The sequence below is a fragment of the Girardinichthys multiradiatus genome, chromosome 1 (genome assembly GCF_021462225.1).
Source record: "Girardinichthys multiradiatus isolate DD_20200921_A chromosome 1, DD_fGirMul_XY1, whole genome shotgun sequence".
Lineage (NCBI taxonomy): Eukaryota > Metazoa > Chordata > Actinopteri > Cyprinodontiformes > Goodeidae > Girardinichthys > Girardinichthys multiradiatus.
This window is the reverse complement of record NC_061794.1, coordinates 13,505,906-13,527,441: the sequence shown is the minus strand read 5'-3', so window position 1 is coordinate 13,527,441 and position 21,536 is coordinate 13,505,906. Positions and strand designations below refer to the sequence as shown.

General features: G+C 40.3%; 1 protein-coding gene across 7 annotated transcripts; it reads right to left on the bottom strand.

Annotated features, from left to right (window-relative positions):
- Positions 1–430: 430 nt before the first annotated feature.
- Positions 431–21,536, bottom strand: cdk11b (cyclin-dependent kinase 11B). 7 transcript variants are annotated; one of them, XR_007039126.1, is made up of 22 exons: positions 21,408–21,536; positions 17,593–17,723; positions 17,191–17,330; positions 16,980–17,107; positions 16,718–16,871; positions 15,412–15,474; positions 14,851–14,987; positions 13,754–13,879; positions 13,579–13,677; positions 13,165–13,308; positions 13,007–13,081; positions 11,329–11,573; positions 10,397–10,487; positions 10,191–10,312; positions 9,983–10,088; positions 9,732–9,853; positions 8,095–8,202; positions 7,600–7,716; positions 7,099–7,247; positions 2,450–2,639; positions 718–916; positions 431–629 (listed from the first exon to the last, which is right to left on the bottom strand). XR_007039126.1 is itself a non-coding variant. In XM_047371412.1 (21 exons), the coding sequence occupies exons 2-21, from the start codon at positions 17,701–17,703 to the stop codon at positions 824–826; spliced, it is 2,520 nt and encodes an 839-aa protein (XP_047227368.1). In that variant the 5' UTR covers positions 17,704–17,723; positions 21,408–21,536; the 3' UTR covers positions 431–823. The 7 variants fall into 7 exon arrangements, 6 of the variants coding, with proteins under 6 accessions (XP_047227368.1, XP_047227377.1, XP_047227406.1 ...); XM_047371412.1 differs by having other exon boundaries at positions 431–916; XM_047371421.1 differs by having other exon boundaries at positions 431–916; positions 16,718–16,868.

Here is a 21,536-nt window from a genome sequence, read left to right as displayed (position 1 = left end):
TGGTGGAGGCAGGGGACAGATAAAACTGATTAATGAATTTTTCCATTTATGGCTGTCTACAGGAGAACCAGGACAAGTGGTTTTTTTATGTCTGATCCAGTGAAAGCAGAACGCCTTCTTGCAGGAACCGAAGCGGGACTGTTTATTTTTCTTTGGCTCTCAATCGGAGAATTTATTGGTTTAAATCTGATATCGTAAAGTCGGGTAAAAACAAAGGCAGAGCAGAGGCAGGGCTATTTCTTCACCTAAAACAACAAAAAACTGAGAGAAACTGTCCAAAGCAATATATTACATCACTTTTGGTCACCGAGTAGTTTAGTTAAAGACTGGACTTCTGCGAGACTTAACTTTCCTTTGCTTTTGGCAGGTTGCTGCTGAGTTTGTACAGCACAGACAGAATTTAGAAATACTGGGACAACAGCAGACAAAGCAAGGTTTCAAACTTTATTTCTTATAAAAACACTATCAACCTAACGTCATGTCAGCTGAGTAGATTTCAGACATGATGCTGGACGCATCATACAGAAAATCAGCATGATTATACAGTAGCTCAGGTAGCCAGGAAACCAACCAAACAAGTGGATTCCAGTTGAGGAGCTGAAACAGTCACTTCTGAAATGGTGAATTCTCTGAAGAATGAAGAAGATTTCCAAGTAAAACGAGTCTTGCTGTTAGACAGTCCTGACTATCTGATAACAGTTTTTGTTTAGCACATACCGATCTGGCCTAAAGTTGCAAACCGTCTGGCTTCAGACAAACGAGTCCCAGAACTTATTGCTTTGTTCCTCTCAGCGAGGCAGAAAAATGCCCTGCAGGTTCTGGATCAGAACTTTAGGCTGAATCCGGGGCCGACGGCAGATGCTCCCAGGTTGCTGGTTGTCAGGTGGAAACCGGTGTCTTTCAGGTCATCGTCACCCTGGTGATAAAGGAAGCAAATGCAGTTGTTCACATTTCTAACAGCCTGCTGTTTGTTACATAAAGCACCTTACAAAATTACAAAACTCAACCACAAACTTTAATGTATTTCTTTGGGGGGATTTTATGTGGCGGACCGACACAAAGTAGAGCATAATACATATACATTTGAGAAGTGTAACATGTTTTGTTTTCAGTAGTGTTCTAGAGATCAAGACCAATTTTCCAAGCTCTTTGTCTTCTCAAGGACTTTTACTTGATTGTTCCTTGGTCTAGGACGTGCTGGACTCTGGATTTGTTTATTAAGACTAATCACGACAACAGTTCAGGAGTCATTTGTTTTTGCTGAAAACTGACAGTGAAAGTCCAGGGTTGAAACAAATGTAACAGTTCTTTAATGCTGACAGCTCCACCTCTTCACACATTTCTTCTGCCCTTCACAAGAAGAACCTTAAACATGCGCACAGAATTTAAAATGGCACATTTTAACATTCATTAAACTACATTACTATGTGAACAGCAATGGCCCTAAAAATGGTGTCACACTGATTTGATCTTATTCTTAGACTTGTTTGGTCTTCCCATCGGTCTTGTTCTTGTCTTGGTACGCTCTAGTCTTGGACTAGCGAACATGGAAGAGGGTGCTTGGGCCGGCCAAAACGTAACTTTTAACTGGCATCACCCTTAACATATCATCCCCCACAATGAAAGGATAGAAAAGCCAGTCAGGGTTGATGGGAGGATGGATGTCACATGATCACAGCGTATGAATGGCCTAGCCATTTCAGTCCCAATCTGATCATTTATGTTCTGAGACATTTCATCTAATCTGCCTGAGCTTGAGATATTTCGCAGGAAGTTGTTCAGTTTTTAAATAGGCAAAACTGGTAAAACAGCCAAATGGGGTTCTATAATGCAGTATCGCAGGGAGTGAATGTACTGCATGCCTCACTTTTCAAATTATTTTTCAATTTTGAAAGTCGTGCATCATTTCCTTACAGTTCTGTTTGACTTTGAGATGGTTGATTGCATCAGATCCCAATAAAAACATTGAAGTCGGTGATTGTAACATGACACAATCTAGGAAGACCCAAGGGATGTGAATACTTATGCAAGTATTTATTACAGACCATATAAATTAAATTGGTTACTATATTTGCTGAAGCACCTCTATTGGTTTTCCAAAGAAAATGTTAATTATGAACAGTTATCTATATTTCTGGGTCCAGTGAGTCCTGGGTTTGGGTGTGTTTCATGAATAAAATTGAAATAATAACCAATAGTTTTGGCATGGTCTGATTTGTACAGAAGGTGGAAAATATTGCAGTTGCTGCTGAAAACAATATCCTTATGGGTGAGCAGGACCCCTGCAGAAAACATTAGAAACTTCAGGGAGCACATCTTGGAAAACACAAGGAGGAAATACTCGGACACAAAGCAGAAGCTCGTGAGTCTGTAATCGATTTAACACAGACAGTTCTAAAAAAGCCCGGTAGTTGTATGTAATGGAGAAAGTGGAGTCTAATGTCATTACCAGTTGACTGTAGCCCAGGCCTCCCTCGGGTGGACGAGGACTGGTGCCTCTCTTCACCCTCTGCTGCTCGCTCTTGGCCGGCCAGGTGGGGAACATGGAGGGGTCGATCGGGAGGGGTGTCTCCCTGAAGTACTCATGCTTCAGAGCCTCATCAGCTGAGATCCTCTTACTGGGGCAGTAGGTGAGGAATCTGGAAAACAGTGGATATCATTCACGAATTGTTAAAAAAAAAAGGTGCCTAGTTTGGACTGGGATGTGAACTGGAGTAATTATGAAACTATTACTGGAATTTCTTTAGCGTCTGACTTGTGCCTCAGATTCTAATATCCCAGGCTTGGGCTTTAGCTCATTCAGGGCTGTTTCTACATTTGGGAAATAAATCAGGGCTTTTCAGAAAAGACCAAATATACAAGGGTCCTCTTTCAGTGCAAGTGCCAGGAAAGTAGTGGCAAGAAATGGCCAATAGATGATGGAAGAGCTGGTGACACTGAGTTACCTGTAAGGTTTTATTTTAGCAGACCACCAGGTGGCCGATAGATAGAATCTCGTTGAATAGAAATGAAACTGATCCAAGTGTGATGGTTTTACCCAAACTGAACTATTTTTGGAAAGTTGATGTGTGCTCTTCAATCAACCATGTTTCACCATAGCGGCACTGATGGGTGTTAAAACCACATGTTTATGGACATTCGGTGTCGGGTCCAACAATAGTTGCTCTGAACACAGAATGCAGTATTGACACAAGGGCCAGAAAGAGGTTAAGTCAAGCAGTTTAAATACTAAACACAATAGCAGCTAAATTACAAAACCAGTTTCTACTGAAACGTGTCTGGTTAAAATCCTCCAGGTGTGATTGGCCTGACTGGACAAGAACAATTCAATTATTTGTTCAATCTAAGAGAAATAACTGACATACATCACACAGATGGCAACCTTTATATACATTAAAGCAGATTACTCTAGTGTGACATTGACACTAAAGCTAGGTATTGAAAGATAATTATTACTAAATTAGTACTCGATAGCAAAGTATACCAGCAGTATTCAGGATCTTTAGATTAGAGCCCCCAGATACACTGCTCTGGATATTGGTAAGACATTTTTTCCTGTTTCTTTAATAGAAGCTTGGTTAAAGCAGCGCTAAGCAAAAGATTTTTTCAAAACCACGGCAGATGGAGATGCACCAATCAAACGGCCAGATACTGGACTGGAAGGTGATACCTCTAGATAAACAGAAGACGATATCGGCCAGGAAAAGCCTGATTGGCTCAGCTCCAATTGTAGTTTCTGTTTTTTTCCCTTTTAGATTTTTTTGTTCATCTTTGACGTGTAGTTGAAAAAGTTAGAAAGTGTGAAGGATTAAAAAACAATGAAACATAAAAATGTTTCTATTGTTGCTGTGATTTCCAGCACAGAAAGCAAGAGTGGCCGTGCTCCATTTCTAGAAACCTCCAGGTATCCGGTCCACACGTATAATTCACTGCAAGCAAAGTTTTACAAAATTCTACTTTGCAAAGAGTTTTCAAAAATCACTGTTTTCTTTTCAAAATGTCTGCAGGCGTGTGAATAGGAGGTGAAAACGTGGTTTTGCAAAACAATGTGTGTGTGGACACGCCATGAGATTGAGGAATCTCAACTAAATAGTAACAATGTCTTGATTTGGTGTTTCAATGAGAGCATTTCTTATTGATCCTATGAGGGTCCCTGAGTGCAGTTAACTCCTAAACGTTTAAATCATCACGTCTGAAACATGGCTGCCAGAGAAGCTGTGGCAGGGCAACATGTCTGCTCTGAGTAATTATTTAAAGAAAAGCTCCATTTCTAATGTCTTTAAGCAGCTCTTTTCAGGATGCGCTAATAACAGATTTATTTAATACTGCCAATTTGATTACATAAAATGCTTTAAACTGAAACGCTTGGCTAGTGTAGAATACATCGGGTTTACTCAGCTGAATTGGGCTGAGGCTCAGCTGAAGCAAAACACTTTGTTTAGATGGCTTCCAACTCACATCACGTTGTTTTCCATTAGCTGCCAGATGGTACAAATCCAAACCCAGGAGGATTACATACTTTGATCCAGCCTGTTTCTATGACCCAACGTCACTGCACTTTGGTGCAAAAGTAAACAACATATCCAGGACAGTAGTTCTCAAGCAGGGCACGAAATTCATCACCACCAACAACGCATTTCAGGCGATGCAACCACTATAGCTTCACTGCTGTAAGCTAGCAGCAGATGAGGAAACTTTATTGACTGGGATAAGATGATGGAAAAATATGGATTCCCCAGGGAGCACAACAGGTTTAGAAAGGACTTTTGGAGTTGAGGTTTCTCTACACGTCTAATTAGTAAATACTTCAATATTCAAACACCTTCCCACACAAGGATGTGTGATATTCCCAGTAGTCCCGGGATGCTAAACCTACAAACTCCTGCACTGCTCTGCCCTCATGATTTTTAAACCAAACACCTCTCCATGTTGACCTTCCATGGTTGGAGCAAGTCCCTGGTTGAAAAGCTTTCTGATAGATGGAGAATTTCAGCAGCGCTGGACGGAGGCCAGACGTCCACTGATCCCTGAAGCAGCACAGTGAACTGGTTGTTCGTGTCCTCTGCAGCTGCGGGCAGTGATACTTTGTCATCTAGGTGTAGACGACAGGCTCCATGGGTCAGGAAAGATCTGAGGAAAGACTCTTTCCCTGCAGCTGCTGAGCACAGACTTGGAACGTGTGAGAAAAAACTATGAGCCCATTACTGTAGATATGAAAATGATGTTTTTATGGACATGGTTGAAGAGAGGATCATGAATTGGAACATGTGGTTGGCAACAACTCTCACTGAGGTGTACTGATAAATGACCAGTCCACCACTGTAGTCATGTTTCATTTCAGCTCACCAAGAACGCTCTGGCTGAATAAAACTCTGGAAACAGCAGCAGGTGTTTAGCACATTTAAAATGTCTTTTGCTCATGTACGATAAATACTAGTGCAAGTTAATAAATGCCTGTTATTTTCATGGACCGTGTTCTGTTTATATAATCGATGTTAATATATAATAATGTGAGCTAGTGCTGGTTCTTTTCTTTTGAGTTTTTTTAATTCAGCTGATAATATTGTCACAAAGTGTTTTTTCTACAGCAATATTATCTAATGTTCCAAACAATATACTCCTCACATCATTACAGGGGTTAGAGAACAGGTAATTGTACATTCTGACACATAAACCTTTAAAATGCAGCATTAATAACACTGACTCTAGATCAGTGTAGGTATGTTACCATACCTTCCAAATGCAGAAGCACCCCTGACAAAAATGTGCAAAAGTCCTCAAATAACTTAAAATTTAATGTATGTAATGTAATGCTCCAAGTATTACATCATGGGCAAGATTTTGCTGAAGTTTTCGAACATTTAGCCTCAGAGATTATTAAGACTAACTGCTGACTCTCATCCCAGCCACTCTGCACTCAACTGTAAACCGCTCTGCTGCACGCAGAAGGTCATGGCCTGAAGAAGCCAACAGGATCACATCATCTGCAAAAAGCAAAGATGAGCTCCTGAGGTTCCCAAACCAAACACCCTCCTCTCCATGACTACACCCTGGGCTCCACAAACAGGCTCAGAGCCAAGGCACAGCCTAAAGCGTAGCTTTGGTTTGTCTGAAGATTAGGAAAACATCTTATAGTTCCCAGGAGGAACACTACACTCTGACTGCAGGGTGCATTATGTTTGGGCTGAAAACAATACATTTGAGTTTGACATACATAATGCAAAACATAAAACATTTAGTGTGTGTTGATAAGAAATTTAATATGCAACTGTGTCAAACAATGAAGAATATCACAATTGAAACTTATAATCATTACCATCATGGTGATACAGCATCTTCACGCCGGCACATCATGATTATGTAGCAGGAGAGCACCTCTCAGTGGTGCCTCATTGTTAATAAGGTACAAGGCCTTACGTATTTATTAAATGTTAACTAGTCTTGATGCTTAAAGTAGGTACAAATACACAAAAAAATAAGGTCTGTTCAGAAATGTCCTTTGGCCTAAAAGATAATAATAATAATAATAATAATAACGGCTCTGAAGAAACCTACATAATGAGCTACAACATTTAATTTCCCTTTGGGATTAATAAAGTATTTTTGAATTGAATTGAATAATAGTTTTCTTTAGGAACTATGTTTTACACAGTAAAATAGTGAATAGAGAACTAGTAGTAAAACTTTGATCTAGACTTTACTGTAGGAAAGTCAGAATTTGTTATTTTTGGCATATGGTCCAGGTCGTGTTTCTACCCCCGAGAAGGATGAGGTCATAGATCATTATAAAGCTCCTAGTTTCCTTCATCAGCTTAAATAAGTAAAATATAAAAGAACAATGCCCGGGTTTATTTTACAAGAATTACTGGCCGTCGGACAAACAGCAGCACAAATGATTAAGCACCAAAACAATTATTTCTTTATGTAGGAATTTTCCCCCATTCAATAAACGAACACAAATTAAAGGTTGGATTATTTTAAAAATAAATATCAGCGTGAAATCATCCTACTTTAAAAACATTTTAAGGCTTTTTACACATCTTTCTTAGGAGCGCCAATAAATATGATGGATACTGTATAAATGGAAAACAGTCCTACTTGTTCATGAGGTCGAAGCCTTGGTCTGACAGCAGAGCTCCAAAGCGTTTTCGCAAGTTATTGTAGGGATACTCTGTGAAGCTCATCTTCTTCACAGCAGGTAATTCACTGTAGCCAGGCCAGATCTTCTCACTGGGTGACCCCAAATCCTACAGGTAACACATTCACAAGCACACACGTCAGCTGTTATACGAGATGGATATGAGGGTCTTCTGCTTGTTTTCCTTTCTGGAGAAATGAAGCATGCATCTTTAATTTGTCACTTGTGAAATGGGAGGCATTAATATTAGCATATATGGTTGTTTTACTTTGCAGTGTGTGGATCATGAAGTATGGAAAGCTTTTCAGTCTAGTCAGTTTTCTGCCAACAGCTCCCCCTGGGTTGAACCAATGAACTACGTTCCTAATACACAAAAAACCACTACTGGCAGTAAACAACGTAATTTAGCTCTTCACGGTGACAATTTGGTTTAAATTTGAAGAGTAAATATTGACATTCACCTTGTAAATCTTGTTAATTTGGTCAATTTCTGATTTTCCAGGGAAAAGAGGTTTCTGGGTGAGGAGCTCGCTAAATATGCAGCCCACTGACCACATGTCCACAGCTGTAGAGTACTCCTGTGGAGAGAAGAACAAACACTGTGGTAATCCACAGAAACATCAAGTAGACAGTCTGCCTGGCAGGATCCTTCTTGGCTTTGTCCCGCAGGAGAGAGTGGATGTTCTCTGATAGCTTTCTGGGCCTCTGCCGTCTGACTGAATAAATCCCACACTCTACAACTCCTGCAGCAAACTTGTGGTATTTGGTAACTTACAAGCCAAATGCTTCACAGATGTTGTCTTTCAATGGAAATATACCTCTGAGTATAACAGTTAGGATGATGCAATCAGCTCAGAGAAAGTTCCTCACCTTAACCTCGGCAATGTTAGCTGCTGCCCAGGTATTTCTACTCAACCCCTGCGGTTTGGGTAGACAGTGTAGACATGAAATCTCACCTTGGCTCCAAGCAGCAGGTCTGGAGATCGGTACCACAGAGTCACTACAACAGGGGTGTACTGCTTCAGGGGCGAGCCGTACTCTCGCGCCAAACCAAAGTCCCCGATCTACAGGACAGGACCGAACAAGGGAGACAAGGGAGACCACAGCTTTTTGGCAAAGTACAAACCAGAACAGCATTATATCATTTAATGATTCTGCAACTTTGGGAACTGGTTTATATAATATGAAGTTGGATGAAATCTCAAGCTGACAGGTGTCTACCAGTAAAAACCTTTTTTTTTTTTTAACATGGAGACTTAGAAAAGTTTGCATTCAGGCTTGTTTCAACTCTATGAGACCTTGAATGTTTTTCCCTGGAGACTCCTGATTTTCCCTGGCCGTTTCTTGCGTGCATTTCCACTATGGGTTACGAAACAGAGCCGTCCATGTTAATTATGACCAACGTATCGGTCCGACAACGAGCGTGTGGGAGAGAGACTCCTGTTTATAAAAATAAAAGACATTCTCAGCTATTAAACTATATAAATGACAATTCTGTCACAACGATTATACTTTCTAACTTATGCAGAGACACTACACGCTCCACAGAAAGGAGTAGCTGTAAAAAACTTCGTCACTGTTGAAGCAAGAAGAAAAGACCGACAGGGTTCTACTGATTTAACTTGAGATTCTTTTAAAGCGAATAATTTATTTTTATTTAGCCATTTATTTTCTGATTAATCAGTTATTATACTTCTTTCACAAAAATATATATTATTTACCTTTTCTAATAAACCTTTTCATTTATTGCAAAATGCAACATAAAATGTAAACTAAGTTTTACACTTTAAAGTATAAATTCTATGTAAAAAGTGCCGACTCCATTATAATGATTTCCATTTTACCTGTTATTTAGGACTTTGTCTTGTTTAAATTTAATTCATTTAGATTTAGAAATTATCCACGCAAATTTGTTCATTTGGGCTCAAATAGATGAAAACACTCATTCATGGGCAGACAGCTAATCACTCATAGGAAATCTGGCTAGCCTCAGAGAGCCGCCAACAGCTTAAAATAAAACTGAAGGTGGCTTTTTCCTTGTTTCTGTCTGACCAGCAGCCCCTGGTCCCATTGCAGTTGAAGATAGAGCCAGCCAGCGGCAGAAGACGAGCACTTCTGACATGCACAGACACATACACGCTGCTGCAGGCTGCAAGGAGTGGTCTCTCTGCATGAACAACTCTCTGCAACTTGGAGGAAAACGCTTTTAATTTTACCCGATTTTTCTTTTTAATTCACCCAATCCAAAATGCTTAGCACTCTCCTTTGCAGAAATACCAACCAATAGATCAGGTTAAATGAAAAGTACTACCTCCCTACTAGGGCAGTTGTCTGGGGTAAATTTCTGCCATGTTTTTTTTACCATGTTAAATTGACGGAGGGGGAAAACTGGCCCCAGAAATCTACCCTGGATCCCGAAGAAGGTTTCAGAAGGTTCAGATTATAGGGGTCCTAACTTATATATCGTTTATTCACGGGGCTTTGAACAAACTTAGACTTTCTACAAACTAAGATACATTTACCTGACATGAAGGGTATTGGACACAGGGCACTGATACACAAACACACACTCGTTTTTAAGGTGCCGGGTTACCTTGAGTATTCCCTTATGGCTCAGCAGCAGATTAGACGTCTTCAAATCACGATGAAGGATCCAGTTGTCGTGGAGATGTCGGACTCCTCGGAGGAGCTGAAGCATAAGGGTCTTTATTTCTCCTGGAAGAAAACAGATCCCACTTTATGTAAGCTTCTGCTAATTGCTGAAAAATGTCACATTAACAGTCTGAATATTTTTCTCTACTTGTACTAAAGAAGAAATAAAAAAGGAAAGTTACGCCACGTTACCGGGCAAGAAGGGCTGCTTCATGGTTTCCATCAGACTCTTCAGGTCATGCTCTACATAGTTCATCACGATGTAGATCTTATCCATATTGCTTCCAACAACAATTTCCTGACGATGAGGAAAAGGGACCAAATGGGCAGAACATCATCATTCCAGAAATTACCCAAAAGGCAAATGTTATTTTTCACATATATCATCAAGTTGCCTCACCCTGACTGTGACAATATTTGGATGTTGAGCTTTCAGGATTGTGTTAATCTCTCTTAAAGATGTGATAGGAAAGCCTTCCTTCTCCTTCTCCATCTTCAACCTTTTTAAGGCAACAATCTCATCTGCAAATATGAAACAGCATTTATCTCACAGAGAGACATCTAACAACCATGAAAGCAAATATACTTAGAAGTTTATTTCCATACCAGTCTTCTTGTCCTTGGCTCTGTACACCACCCCATAGGTTCCCTCCTCTATTCGGTTCAGACACTGGAACTCTTCAACGCTGCGGCAGCCCTGGACACAGCATTTCATTTAGAGTCGCATTTCAACTGCTGAACGTCATTGGAGGATTATTCAGCGAAGATGGCCAGCATGCACAACTCCAGCGCCGAAACTAAATGATAGGTGCACGATTTAGGATTCTTTTCTCTACAGTAACACCTTGTGGTGGGCAGAGTCACTGAAGGGAGGGTGTCTGACAGATGTAAACCGTCGGTCATGCTACATTTGACTGTTTCTTTGACCTGTTTGGATAAGTAGCTAACACTGTCTTTATTGATAGAATGTCATAAACAAAACCTAAATCTATCTGAACATAATCGAGCGGCTGTCGGAGAAGAAGTGGGAAACAATGCAAGCTAAACCAGAAATTCATGGAGATCGCTATAATATAACAGCACTTAGTTACAAGCACATCTTTGGATCAGATCTTCAGCTGGAAGGTTCCTCTGATAAGGCCATGATGCTGGTGGGTAGAGTTAACAAAAACAACCTTCAGAGCTGACGTGTTTGTTTTCTAACGTAATCGTAATATTAAGAACTGTTCCTTTCATTGCTTATCTCTTTATTCATCAATCAGATCACTTTGCTGTGGGAGATAATCACAGTGAGAAAACTGCCGTTTGTTTTCTCTTTATTCTAAGTCTAAATGTTTACAAAGCCTCCAAGTTTCCTGAACTGATATTCTCACAAGCGTCTTCAGGGACTGAATAATACAGTCACACCACCTGCCTCAGTATTGTCTAGGAAAGCCTAATGGGTTATAAAAAATAGTTGTGCTCCAACTCTAAGCTGCAAACATCTATGAATCACATGTAGCACATACAGAGAGTATGGTTCTAGTGCTGACACTCACCTGCAAAGCCGGCAGGTATTTGGGCAGCTCCTTCTTCAGCTCCACAGGTGAAACTGGTGGGGACCCTGGGATGTAGTTTGGCTCGGGGGTTTGGGAGCGGGAATGAGTTTGAGACTGAGGGGTGGGATCGCCCTCTCTACCTTCTTCCTCCTCCTCCTCCTCCTCTTCCTCTTCCTCCTCCTCCACCTCCTCCTCCTCGTCCTCCCCGCTGTCCTCAGAATTGTGGTCAAAACGGGATTCTAGAACTGGAACGTCAGAAAAAGTGAAGTCAGTTCAAGTTATTTGATTAAGCGCATCTGATGAGGGCCTGGAATGTAGAAATGACTTGATCAACTTTGTGCTTCTGCAACTAAATTTCTCTTCTTTTTATGGCGAATTCAATTCCAACCTAACAATGCATCTTTCTGATTTCACTTAATTGATCATCTAATCCTTTAAGTATCGTTCTGTCATGCAAACACTAATCATTTTTTTGCTTTCCAAACACCTCAATCTAATTTCAGGGCTCTCCTTCATAAAAAAATTATAATTTTCTTTTATTTAGGGAAAGTCTGGATCTGATCAAACACATCAAGCATATTGATCAGGGCATTTTCAAAATGAATGGTCCCACAGTCCTGTATGATACTCTAATCCTGATATCTGCTCTTGTTCTACTGATGATGAATTCAGGATGCGCACCCCCCAGCCTACCGTACAGCTACGCTTTGCGCACACAATCTTCATCATCCTCTATTTTCAGTGGCACGGCTTACACAATTGTAATACAGGCTGTGAAGCTTATTTTGTTGATCTAAAAAAAACTTTGTCTTTCACTCTAATTAAAAGAGATTTAGGGAAGAAACGACTCACAGAGAGCATCTGAAACAAATTAAAACGTAAAGTATTAGATTCACGAAGACTGAGAAAAGAACGTCTGTAAGGTTCGTTTGCACAATGGAAGAGTTCCAATAATAAACAAAGAAGATAGTTCAGATAAATCTTTAGAAACAAATTATAAAACAATGAGAATGATTGTCCTGCAGAAACTCTGCAGGTTGGGACAAATTATCTGTTGCCACCAGGAAAAACCGACAGAAGAGGTCCAGAACCTCTGGTGCCTGGTTCACATGGCAGGATTTTTATGCCGATTTTTGACCCGACCATCGTGATGGCTCTCAAGAGTCATGTGACGTGTAGCCAATCATAAAGCGAGGTGAAGGAAACATGGAGGGGAATTACTCCAAACTCACGTTTAAACTCCAGAGGGTTTGCGAGATTTCCCGTCTGAATCTGAATGTTCAGGAGTGAAATCTGTTTGTGTGCGGCGTGTTGTCCCTGTAGGACCAAACCTGTTATACCTATGATTTTTTATCATTATGTGTGGGGTCTCTCAGGTTTTGAAAATCAGCCGACAATTTAAAACTTTTGCCGTGTGAATCAGGCATAAGGTGAGTACTGTGGAAAACTAAAGACATTTTTTTACTGCAGTGTTGTGGACAAAAAAAACGACTGGGGTGTCCCTATTTTTAAACAAAACCTACAAAGACAGAGAAACGGCCCTAAAGGTTAGAAGGGCTTGAAGAGAAACAACAAGAAACTGGTGAAAGATACAAACATATTTCTATTTCTCCTTAAATCATTTGTACCTCACAAAAATGGACACATTCATCAGCTAATAAATCTGTGGTTTACCAACCTGCAGGTACGTGCTTTCCATTTTCCCTCTCCTCTTCAAAGTCTTCCTCTGACTGCTCTTCCTCACTCACATCCTCTAAATGAGGAAAAAAGTCTTCGTGTTAACCATGCTTATTAGATTTGTGTAACATTTAGAAATAGGAAAATACTATATTTGACCTGCACTCTGCTCAGACCGTCCGGACACTGAAACAGACTCCTCCTCCTCGTCTTCTTCCACCTCCTCAACCTCACTCTGGCTACTGGACTCATCCTCTCCTTCTTCATCATCATCCTCCTCTTCTTCAGAGCCCGACCCTGATGCTAGACAAGAACAGAGAGAATTTAACTGTAGGATAAAAAACAGATTTCGATTCAGCTGTAAACCTGAAACTAGTGTAGAAAGGGAGGAGGGTTACAGACAAGAACCAGCGAGTGCTAGTTTACATTTTTGTAAATGTAAATGGATCTTGATTTTTTTCTTTTTCAGTAAAAATGGAAAAAAAAGTTTAGTATTTGGGAATTTAATGAATAGTGAACATGGGTTTAAAGCTATATGTTTGTTGTTAAGTGTAGCTCCATATTAGGCATTACCCATGGAGGACTCTGCTGTGCTGGTCTTCCTTTCAGCATCGCTGATGTCCTGGAGGTCTGCAAGCAGGTCTTGAACATCTGCCCTGTCCTCTTTTGATGCTACATAGAAAAATTATTATAAACACAGCTGATATACAACAGATCATCTGACTAAGGAGGTTTACGCTAAACTCGCCTGGGATTTTCCGTGGCTCGCTTTGCTCGGATCTGTCCCGGGAACCGCGGGTAGGACTACGACTGCGCTGACTTTGTTTTAACTTGTCATCATACTCGTCAGGCAGCATGCGATGGTGAGACGGCACTGTGAACGAGATCACCTCAGACTCAAACTACAGCTTTGTGAGTTTACAGGGTTTTATAATAACATCCTTTGAAACTGTTCTCTCTGTGAATAGAGATGCACCAAACGAAAGCCCCTGGCTGGTGACCTGAATCAGACAATTTCAACTTGATTGGTCAGTTGGAAACTCAGAAATCGGATCTTTTTCTGATCAGCGAACGCATCATTCCTATTTGCTACCAGAATACTCTGACGACGACATTCTTTGTGCAGAGGTTGTTATTCCAGGAAGAAGTCAACCATTTTCCGCATCAATAAAGTATTTAAAAATGATGTCAGATGAAGCAGAGATTAGATGCCGTTTATAAAAAGGTTGCATTTTCTATGACATATCCAGTCATGTCTGCAGTTCATTCAGGCAGCATGAGAGCAAAACCTTCAGCAGATAACAGGAAGGCTGAACACAGTACAGCAAAATAGCTTCATTTTCTTTTCTTTTTGAGCCTCTGTCTATTATGGGACATGCTTGATTGGTAATTCCTGTCAAACTTTTGGGAGTCTCGGCCTTAAAGTAAAGATGTACATTCCCTAGAACAAACACTGAATGTTTTAGTGATGCTAGATGCTTGTGATCTAAGATGATAAGGCTTTTTGTTTTAAAACATAAGTAAAACAATGGCAACTTATCTCTCATACAAGTGTAGTGTCACCTTTATTTCTAATAGAAATAACTGACAGCTCTTGACAGAAAGGCAGGAAATACAGATTTTGATCTTTCAGCTGCTCCCCTTAGGGGGCGCCAAAGAGAAAATACAGGGAAACTTGAGTCCGCCTAAATTTGTATTGGCAGGTCAAAGCATGTATTTAGTGGAAGTCATCAGGATGAGGACTGGCAGATCACATCATTTTAAATACACAGTTTGATCTTGAGACTGTATATTGTTAAAAAACCAGGAAAGAACATAAATAAAACATCTTTTGTAGTAACTGACTTTCTCGTCGAGTCCCTCTTTCTTTGTGTCGATCTTCAACCCTCCTCTCTCTGTCTTTAAATTCCCGTTGGTCTTTCTGTTGTTCACGAATCTTTCGGTCTCGTTCCCGTTGGCGCTCCTGCTGCTCCAGACGGTCCCTGCGGTGAGAAAAGGTAAACAAGAAACAGAGCGTTTACACCAGCAAAGAAAGTCAGAAAGTCCACAATACCATCCAAGTATTTTTGTGTGTGTGGGTGTGTGTGTGTTTGGTTCAGATGCTCTTAGGGAATAAACGATGGAAAAATGAAAGGAATATCTGAACTAGGGGTGGGCAATATAGCAAATATACCAGATCACAGAGAAATCATAATTCTTCCAGACGTCAGACTGTCTGGACGACACTGTAAGCCTTTTTAATTAGCGAACAATATGCTATTTTAAGTTCACAGAGCTTTACACCTGATTTGAGCCTTTACTGTTAAGGTTTGCTGCACCAACGCTATAAAATAAAACAAAAACAAGGTAAACAGACTAACCAGACAATTCTGGGTCCAGCAAACATCCACCTACATGTTTACTTACTTAGCATTAGCCGCTAGACACCTAGGAACAGCTGGAGGAGAGGAGTGTTCTTGTAGTTTTCTTCTGTGTGTAATGAGGACAAAATATCTTCAATTGCATTTGGTGGACAATCAGTCAAATAAGGTTTGAGTTTGTAGTAGCACTGTACCTTTAACGGTAATTTTACTTTTAAACTGTAAAACTAACTCTTTGAATATCATACAATTACCATGGCTAACATTAAAACTAGTAATTTCATTTCAAAGTAATTTCACACATTAATTTCATACATAAAAGTTAATTTATGAAGCTGAAGGAAACGGACGAAAAAGAAAGTGTATGAACTGCGCCATATAGATGATCCCACTGGATCCTCAACATCTTAGGGTGTATTCACATTTGCCACTTTTGGTCCGCTTTAAACGGACCAGAGTTCGTTTTCCCCCCTTGGTCCGGACCTTTTGTGCATGTGTGAATACACTCCAGCGAACCCTGGTCCGGACCAAACAACCGGACCGAGACTCACTTTTTGAGGTGGTCTCGGCCCGCTTCCAAACGGACTCTGGTGCGGTTCGCTTATGGTCTGAATACAAACCAGCCCCGATCTGAACCAACTGCAGAAAACGTGCGTCACTTTGGACTTAACAAGCCACCGTAGCCGGTAGCAAAGGTGTGTGTTGTAAGGTAATCATACCTGATAAACTGTGTGTTGCTTAGCAACGCTACTGGCTTGTTGTGGGACAAGGAACGTAGAGAACGTCGGCGTTCAGCACGCATTCTCGGACGGGGTTCCAAACTTATAAATGGAACGTCTCAAAGTCTGTGTTGAATGAGCTGCTCTTCACTCTCACAATAATATTGCAGCTTTAATAACGGCATAAATATGCAGAACAGAGGTGCTGCACGCAGCACGTCTACAGATGTTTTCCTATATTTCTGTCCAATGGGAGCAATGATCGTCACCTGCGTTGCTTTGTTTACAAGTAATAGTTCACTTACAAAAAGTTCAATGTGAAAACAAGCCGCACCAAATGAAATAAATAAAGTTTGCTTTTAGTCCGGACCAAACAAGTGGACCAAAGGAGTTTCCTGCTGTGAATACACCTTTGAAATTTTTCAAGATGTGATATTGTCATATTGCCCACCCCAACTCTAAACCTTTCATTTTCATATTGCTTAAAAACATGTTTAACATATTGTTCATAAAACAAACCTTGAATTAAACTTGTGAGATACAATATATCCATGGTTGTTGGGGGTGGTTACGTTTAAAACCACATCTGCTTCCCTACCATGAAATCAATAACTCTTTCACATCAGCGCTCACCTTTCTCTGCGAGAATGAGCTCTAGCTTGTTCCCGTCGTTTCTGCCTCTCCCAGTCTCTGCGAGCTTTATCTTCTTCCCATCGGCGCTTCCTGCGATCGCTGTCTCGCTCTTTTTCTTTATCTTTATCTTTGGCTCGAACGTGTTTTCCTCCTGCTTTAATAACGAACAACAGAGAAAAACAAGCAATAAAACGGAGCAACATTTTGGTATGACGGCCTCTCAATCATGTTTGTTGTCTGTATAATCAATCCAGTGACTCACCTCCTTCAGCAGAGTGACTGCGGTGACGTCTTTTATCCTTTCTCTTCTCCTCCTTTCTGTGATGGGACTTGTCCTTCCTCGCTACCTGCTGTGGGGGCTTGATTGCTAGTGATTCATCTTCCTCTCCTCTACCAGAAATATAACAGAAACACTGTTAGATTTCACATATGACCTTCACAAACAAACATGTTTGTGCCATATTTTAATTCACCTGTCCTCTGTTGAGTCCTCCCGTACATACGGGGAGTTACGAATTGTTATTTCCATTCTTTGATCTCGTAGTTCTCCTTCCTCCGGAGTGTCTCGTTTCGGTTCCCGATCATTCGCCTGTGGAACAACGCCCTGTGAGAACTGTTTAAAGCAAGAAGACCGTTATTAGTGCTAAAAGTCCAAATTGCCATCATCATCAAATGGCCTCAGTTAATCATTACAACAAGGTCAAATCAGAATCCAGCATGGGTAGATTTACCTCAGTTATCCTTTTGTGTTAAAAAATAACGACAAAAGAAGCATTCTATGATGAATAAAATTCACAATTTAGTTCAGATTATCATCACAGCATGCATGTTTTACATAGCTCTAATAATAGTGTTTTCTCTTAAAGACAGTTTACATTTTTCTGGCGTTTAAGGTCGGTTTTCTCTTCTAATTCTCTTCTGCGTTTTTTTTCCAGTAAGATTTCGTCAAGAGTTTTTACTTTCCAGGTCTCCTTTTTGTCCCCCATCAGCGTCCACTCTCCACCACCTGATTCACATGATAAACACAGACATGCAGAAACATTTATCACAGTATAGGTATTACAGATTACTTTCATGAGGCATGGGTAAATACTAGGGGTGCACCGATCAATTGGCCGGCCCAGATTTCCTTAATTTTGGGTGATTGCCAGCGGTCGATACTTACATGTGAAACCAATCTTATCCACCGATCTCATATACCTCCGCAAAGGTCTGAAAATCAGCCACTGTCCCTTTTTGCTCTGCTGTGCAGAGGGCTGACTGATAGACCCACCCACCAGGTTATGTCTGCACGTGCAGTTTGTATTGTATCATGTGTATTCTTCAATGTTTTTCAATAAAATAAGATTGAAACTTTGAAGGTGTATTGTGACCATATAACAGTGTCAGCTATAAAAAGAATAGCTATCTCCCAAAATCTGAATCGGCAGGTCAGTGATCTGCCAGAAAACTTCAATCGGTGCACCCCTAGTAAATACAAGCTCAAAAGGTTGATTTAAGGATCCCAGATTGTTCTCACGACTCCAATTAAGTCGGGCATGCCCTGCAATTATATGAGCAGAATCAAAGAGGCTTTAATTTCAACTCAGGAGATTTATTTAATTACTAATGTTGAAATTAACCAGAGTACTGCAGTCCGGCCTTTTACACATGACAACTACAGGGGTTGGACAATGAAACTGAAACACCTGTCATTTTAGTGTGGGAGGTTTCATGGCTAAATTGGACCAGCCTGGTAGCCAGTCTTCATTGATTGCACATTGCACCAGTAAGAGCAGAGTGTGAAGATTCAATTAGCAGGGTAAGAGCAGAGTTTTGCTCAAAATATTGAAATGCACACAACATTATGGGTGACATACCAGAGTTCAAAAGAGGACAAATTGTTGGTGCACGTCTTGCTGGCGCATCTGTGACCAAGACAGCAAGTCTTTGTGATGTATCAAGAGCCACGGTATCCAGGGTAATGTCAGCATACCACCAAGAAGGACGAACCACATCCAACACGATTAACTGTGGACGCAAGAGGAAGCTGTCTGAAAGGGATGTTCGGGTGCTAACCCGGATTGTATCTAAAAAACATAAAACCACGGCTGCCCAAATCATGGCAGAATTAAATGTGCACCTCAACTCTCCTGTTTCCAACAGAACTGTCCGTCGGGAGCTCCACAGGGTCAATATACACGGCCGGGCTGCTATAGCCAAACCTTTGGTCACTCATGCCAATGCCAAACGTCGGTTTCAATGGTGCAAGGAGCACAAATCTTGGGCTGTGGACAATGTGAAACATGTATTGTTCTCTGATGAGTCCACCTTTACTGTTTTCCCCACATCCAGGAGAGTTACGGTGTGGAGAAGCCCCAAAGAAGCGTACCACCCAGACTGTTGCATGCCCAGAGTGAAGCATGGGGGTGGATCAGTGATGGTTTGGGCTGCCATATCATGGCATTCCCTTGGCCCAATACTTGTGCTAGATGGGCGCGTCACTGCCAAGGACTACCGAATCATTCTTGAGGACCATGTGCATCCAATGGTTCAAACATTGTATCCTGAAGGCGGTGCCGTGTATCAGGATGACAATGCACCAATACACACAGCAAGACTGATGAAAGATTGGTTTGATGAACATGAAAGTGAAGTTGAACATCTCCCATGGCCTGCACAGTCACCAGATCTAAATATTATTGAGCCACTTTGGGGTGTTTTGGAGGAGCGAGTCAGGAAACATTTTCCTCCACCAGTATCACGTAGTGACCTGGCCACTATCCTGCAAGAAGAATGGCTTAAGATCCCTCTGACCACTGTGCAGGACTTGTATATGTCATTCCCAAGACGAATTGATGCTGTATTGGCCGCAAAAGGAGGCCCTACACCATACTAATAAATTATTATGGTCTAAAACCAGGTGTTTCAATTTCATTGTCCAACCCCTGTATTTTATTTCTGTAACTCATCGTCTTGTTGTAGGTATAAAAGTTGCGGTCAACATCAAACTCCTCAGAAACACAACTTTTAAACACATGCTGAAAGTAATAGAGCCACATTTGAGATATCTTCTCTCATCACCATTTAAGGCAACAGAATAGAGAAGCAGCAGAACACATAAAGAATCTTACTCTAAGCTGAGACTCTTGAAGAGATGAAAGCGAACTGCTGTTAATTTGCATAGACATAAGGTATAGCCAAAAGCTGCTAATCTAAATATCAGAACATATGCTAATGGAAAGTTAATTTCATAAATAAAATCCTTTTTTTAAAATTGTTTACAAAATACTCTTAGAGAAATATTTATTATTGCAAGGTCCCCTTACTCAGCCAGGAAGGTATTAGATGTAATGGATGAGAAAACAATAGATGTTTACATTCAAACAATCTAACTTAGCTGAACCTCGTGCTCTGCTGCAGTTTTATGGTATTCGGGTGAAGAATCTTCAGCAATCTTTAGTTTATATCCAGACTGGGCAAGCCCTGTTACTGGTATCAAGAGCCCCTTTTCCGCCAAAGACACGGAATTTAAATACCTGGGATTTGTTTTACCCGGGTAAAAAATAATAATGTGTGCTTTCTTTTCCACTGCTCAGGCAGTGGAAAATCAGTCTAATGATGTATGGGGAAGTTGTGAAGAAAACTACACTACACCTCCAGTCCAGAGCAGGTGGCGGTAATAAGAAACCAAAGGCCAAAAAAGCAACGCCTGACCAGGCAGCTCTACTAATTTACCAGCTAATAACTTATTATTCTCCCAGCATTACTCTATAAGCTACCAGAAAGGTGAAATGGGCTTTACTTAAAAACTGTTTTTAAATAAGCATGATAAATATTTTTAATCAAGGTAATCATATTGTAAGAATCTCATACAGATCAATGCCTATTCAAAAACTTAAATCTAATTATATTTATATAGTTATTTAATAAAAAATATTTCGTAAAACCATTTTAATGGACCATAACATACTAACTTATTATGTATGAGCTCTCTATATTTTGATTTTAATTTCAGTTAAAATACGAGTTGAAAATAATTTGTTTTCCCTGAAGCAAAACCACATCACCTCGATTTCATAAAAAAATATAATAATGGATTTATTTATAAACTGATAAATGTTTGATGTTACTAAACATGAGTTGAATTCAGCGTTTAGGGCAAATAAAAAAAAAAAAACTAACAACCTAAAGGGCTGTTTCAGAAGATTGCAGCATAGGGACTCAACATGTAAGTATCAGATCAGGTGTACCACAGCTCGTTTGCAGGTTACAGCACAAATTATTCACATTTTGCCATGAATTTACTCGACTTGTCACAGCCATGTTATAGCTGGGTTATAAAGTTAAGTCAGTTAAATAACATTACGAGTTTACCTCTAGGAAAAATTCAATAAGCTGAACACAGTGTACAAAAACATAAACAACAATATAATAGCATATCAAACTTTCTAAACCTTTATCAAGCTATATGGTTAGCAACCATGCTAACACGTTACCTAGCACTAGCAAACGTTAGCTTAAGCTAGCATGGGAGACCGTTGCTAAAGAAATTCTTCAGCTGAATGCATGTTTTATAGAGGAATAGATATCAGAGTCCTGATACAATTTAACTGGCGCGCATGTAACAGTTTTGATCGTCGAAAATAAAAGCTTAAATGCAGAGTATCATGAAATTAGTTACCCAGGAAAGTAAAATACTCAAACAAACCTGAAAATGCTCAGCGGAAGTTTAAACACGACAGAAACTTAAGAAGTGCTTCCGGTGTGAAACGAACTTCCTTCTTCTTTTTTTTCTTCTTCTTCTTCTTCTTCTTCTTCTTCTTCTTCTTCTTCTTCT